This window comes from Nipponia nippon, unplaced genomic scaffold, assembly GCF_047370975.1.
Source record: "Nipponia nippon isolate SJK-2023a ecotype South Korea unplaced genomic scaffold, ASM4737097v1 scaffold_24, whole genome shotgun sequence".
Taxonomy (NCBI): Eukaryota; Metazoa; Chordata; class Aves; order Pelecaniformes; family Threskiornithidae; genus Nipponia; species Nipponia nippon.
This window is the reverse complement of record NW_028262341.1, coordinates 157,021-161,453: the sequence shown is the minus strand read 5'-3', so window position 1 is coordinate 161,453 and position 4,433 is coordinate 157,021. Positions and strand designations below refer to the sequence as shown.

Sequence of the window (4,433 nt, the reverse complement as noted above, 5' to 3'; positions counted from 1 at the left end):
CTAAGGCCCCTGCCGCTGGGCTCTCCGGGGCTGCTCACAGCTGCTTGGGGTGGCTGCCAGTCCCTGGGCCTTCCAGCGGCGCTCCAACAGCCTCGTCTTCTCCCCTCTGCTAAAGGAGACAGAAGAAAGGGCCTCAGCTCTGTGGTCGGAGAGGAGGGCCCGCAACGCCCCAAAGCCTGGCTCAGGCCGGTAGTTCTGGGAGGTGCTGCCAAGGGCAGCCTGCTGCTCTGCGTGGCGGCTCGTGGCCCCTCGTGCCGCGAGCAACGTGCAGCGCGAAGGCTCTCCTGAGCGCCCAGCGGGTGGGAACGCAGCCACGTGGATGGACAAGGCGCCTGGTTCGAGGCCGGACTGCGGAGCTGTCTGCGAGGCCGCAAGCGCCACCAGGGAAAGAGCTGCTTTCCCCAGGAGCTGCCATCAGTGGACACACGGGCAGGGCAGGGCAGGGCAGGGCAGGGCAGGGCAGGGCAGGGGCACCCCACGCATATGGTTCTGTCGTGCTTTGGCTGGGATGCTGCCTGCCTCTTCCAGCACCCCGTGCCTGCACGCGCACGTGCACGTGCAGACGCGGGCAGTCACGCACACGGCCCCCATTGCCTTTTGTACCCAAAGCCTTGCCGTGGGGAGAAGCGTCCTGCGTTGGCCTGGGGCCGCAGAGAGGCCCCCGGAGGTGGCCTCTAAGGCCGGTCATTCCTGCATCGCGAGGAGCTGGGGGATGCCAAGCTGCGTAGCCTCAGAAAGCCTGGACAGCGCCAGGGCTTGGAGCCCCCCCAAGCTTTCCCTGGCCCCTGCAGGAGCCGGCACACACTTACTCTTGCCGGGCTCTCCCCGGGAGGTGCAGCTCTGCGCGCCCCTCTGATGCCCTCTGCCTTGCAGGGCTTTGGCATCTCTCCTGCTGCTGTAGCCCCTCCTTCATCAGCTTCTCGGCGTAGGCCTTTCTCAGGAGGTGCGGAGGGCGATGGGGATCCTCAAAGAGATGGCGGCAGGGGCTCTGCGAAGGCAGAAGAGACTCTCCTGAAGCACTACCTCCAACAGCTGGGGCTGCTCGCAAGGCTTCAGCCGAGGCGTGTGACTTGCGCAGGCTTGCCTTAGTCTTCCGGGCAGAGTGGTGCTGACCCCTCGCAGGGAGGTCCAGGCACTAAACAGACTGCCCGTGCCACAGCCAACTGCACGCTTTGGCCTGGGGCCTTAGGGACAGCTCCTCTGTCAGGGCAACGGGCAGGGCAGCGGGCAGAGAGAAGAGCCCTGCCTGGCCAATTGGCCACAAGCAGCGCTGCTGTGCCTGCTCCCCAGGGAGCAGGGAGGGAAAATGCCCTTTTCCTGGGGGCTGTGAAGCGCATGCCACACCTGGCCTTGCTCCGTGTTCCGTCCCCTTCTGTTGGCATGGTATTGGCGCCACGCTTCCGCTTCCAGCTCTTGGCGCTTGGATGCCATGAGCAGCCGGAGCCGTTTCCCTTCCCTCTCGGTGCGGAGGGACCTCGTTCCCTGGAGGCCACGCACACACGACACAGGCAGCGTTAGTCTCCTCGGGCTTGGGCTGGGCAGGAGGGCAGGGACGGTGGGCAGCTCTTGCCGCCTCTTCTGCCCCGGCCCAGAGCCCAAAGTGTGACGCAGGGCTGGCAAATCCCGAGGGCGTACCGTTCCTGAGGGCTGCGGAACACATGCAGGGAGCTGCAAGCGCGGCTGAGCTGGAGGTCTGGGCTGCTTCAGCTCCTCCTGGGGCTTCTGGATTTCTGGCAGGACTCTAAAGAGGCACGGCAGGCTGAGCTTGTGGGAGCCCAGACTGAGCCAGTTGCTGCAGGCTGGGCTCGCAGCCTGCCCCCGGCTCCGTCAGCACCAGGCGGTTCGAGAGGAGGGCCACGTGTCCAGCAGGACAGCGTCTCCGGGGCCTTTCGGCATCAGCACAGGCACCCCCCGGCCAAGGGAAACAGCTCCCTGGCCCGACAGCAAGGGCGCACTGTGCCCCCGCGCCCCCAGCCACGTCGCTCCTCCAGGAGGCTCACCTGTCTGGGCCGGCTTCTGTGGCCTTAGCGTGGTCGCCTTCCTTCGCCAGCTGCCTGGCGAGAGAAACCCTCCGCTGAGCCAGGAACACGGGATCCAGCACGCTCACTGCAAGCGGGAGGCAAGAGAACAGCACAAGAGCGTCTTTGGGACCCTGCGGGCCAGAGCGGAGTGCCCACAGCCCCCTGCCAGCACCCAGCTGGGACATTACCTCTGCGGGTACCCCCGCCCCAAGGCGCCGGCTCTCTCTGGGGCTTCAGAGAAATCACAGGGGCCGCTGCTTGGTGTGGGGTCTCAGCTGCAAGCCTGGGAAGAAGAAGGCGGCAGCTGGGGAAAAGGGCTCGACGCTCCCTCGGGGGCTGACGCTAATAAGCAGGCGGACCGGGAAGCTCTCCTGGGAAAGAGCTGCTCTTGCCCAGGTTTGGCAGGAGAGGAGCCTCGGCAGGGGCCTGCCCCCACAGCAGGAGCTGAGAGCTGCTCCCTTGACCAGCCGGGGGCTGCACAAGCCATCGTGCTCACCTTGGCAGCGTGACGACCCCGTCTCGACTGAGCCGAGCGAAATCGGTTTTGCCCGGGAAGGCGACGATAGCCCTCATCTTGGCATCCTGCAAGGGGACAGAGACACGTCAGCAGACGCCCAGGACACATGCTGGTTGCTCACAAAGGCGGCAAACCGCCTCGCTGCTCAAAGGCCCAAAGGCTGCTTCTCAGAAAGCCGCGCACCGCCGTCTCCCTTGATGTCATTAGCCCCTCCCTCGAAGGGGCCGAGGCGCTGCCGAGAGCCGGCCTGGCTCATCGAGAGCTTGTGTAGGCCAGGTGGCGAGGCAGGTGGTGGCAGCCAAGAGAAAGGCGCTGGGGAGAGCTTTGGCAGCATTGCCAAAGAGGCACGAGGAGGAGCCCCGGAGAAATGCCAAGCTCACCCCGATGAGAGCCGCCAGCATGTTCCCGGTCGCATCCAGCTGCAGGAGGCAGTCATCAAAGAAGGTCATGCTGACTGCTTTTCTTCGCACAGCTAGGATGCCAATGCCCTTGAAGGAGAATTCCACCTCCTTGTTGTCTCGGAGGGCTCCAGCGAAGAAGAGCAGGGTCTCGTGTATGCACTGCTCCACGATGTCTTGGCGGAAGCGGATGTCCGCAGCAATCTGCTCAAAGTCCAGTGGAACGGCTGGTGTGTCGTCTAGGACAGAAGCGCAAAGCAAGCAAGTCACCCCACCGCAGTTCAGCTGACTCCGAGACCGGGTAGCGCTGCCCCTTTCAGCTTCGGCCACGTCTCCAGCACGGACGCGATGGCCAAGAGAAGGCAAAGAGAAGCTTTGCCTCCTGCTGCGGGTAAGCAGCTGGAGCGTAGGGCGAGCTGGGGAGATGGGGCTGGCTCCCTGGGGAGGGGCAGGGTGCTGGGCTGCCGTCGGCATGCCCACGCTCAGCGCTCTCCAGGTTGGAAGAGCCTTTGCTCGGCCGTGTCGCAGAGGTGTGGGCGCCAAGTCAAATGCAAGGGCTGTGCAGGGGAAGCACCCCTCTTCTTACCGGGCATTTTGGTCTTCGCACACTTGAGCTTGTAAAATTTCTTCAGAAACCTGCACGGCTGGAACACAGGTCTCTCCACAGGCAAAACCTCGTCCTCTCCCACTGTGGCCCACGCTGGGACAACTGCAAATGTCCCAACTCCGATGTCGACCGCCTGAAAAGGCAAGCAAGAAGAGGGAGCATTGGCAGTGCTGCGCAGGGGGAAGGCTGCCGCATGGCTGGCGTGGCCCTGGGGATGCTGCTTTGCGCCCTGCCCGCTCCGGAGCTCCAGAGGGGCAGGATGGGCCATGAGCAGGAGGCAAGGCTCACCCTCTTCTGCAAGAGCTGTCTCCGGATGTACTTGGATGCGGCAGCCCAGACTTTGCAGATTTCTGGAAAGCAAAGGCAAGGCACGCCATGCTCTGAGTCAGCAACGCCCAACCGTCCAGCAGCCCCCTACCCACGGAGGCGACAGTGGAGGGCGCTCAAGCCCCCCCTCGCCCTGAGCAAAGACTCGCACCGCCGGGGCTGCCCAGCTGCGTTCTTGAGCGCCCCTAGGCTCCAAGAAGCCCGCCCTGGGCCCCGGAAAGGCAGGCATCCGTCGTGTTTTGGGGAAGGGGATCCATCCCTTTGACACCGGCAGCGGCAGGAGGCCTGGCCTGCCAAAGGCACCCCCGAGCCCCAAGGCGCCAGCAGGCAGGGCTCTCCTTGCGGCCGCCAGTCCCTGCCAGAAGAGCCCCGCTACAGCCCCAGCCCCAGCCCCAGCCCCAGCCCCAGCCCCAGCCCCAGGGTTTCCACAGCCCATCTCCACTCCTCGTGGCTCCGAGAGCACTCCTGCGAGGGCTCCCCAGGGCCTTACCGCTGGTGGTGAGCTCCTTGAGGGTTGGAAGCTTCTCAGGCCCCAAGGGGTTAAAGAGCAGGTACTTGGTCAT

The 4,433-nt window shown here is 64.9% G+C and overlaps 1 protein-coding gene across 1 annotated transcript; it reads right to left on the bottom strand.

The window, feature by feature from the left end:
- Nucleotides 1–4,433, bottom strand: LOC148055295 (coiled-coil domain-containing protein 81-like). The gene is made up of 11 exons (XM_087761357.1): nt 4,361–4,433; nt 3,832–3,893; nt 3,523–3,676; nt 2,919–3,175; nt 2,518–2,603; nt 2,210–2,304; nt 2,001–2,106; nt 1,636–1,741; nt 1,345–1,482; nt 810–988; nt 1–109 (listed from the first exon to the last, which is right to left on the bottom strand). The coding sequence occupies exons 1-11, from the start codon at nt 4,431–4,433 to the stop codon at nt 1–3; spliced, it is 1,365 nt and encodes a 454-aa protein (XP_087617483.1).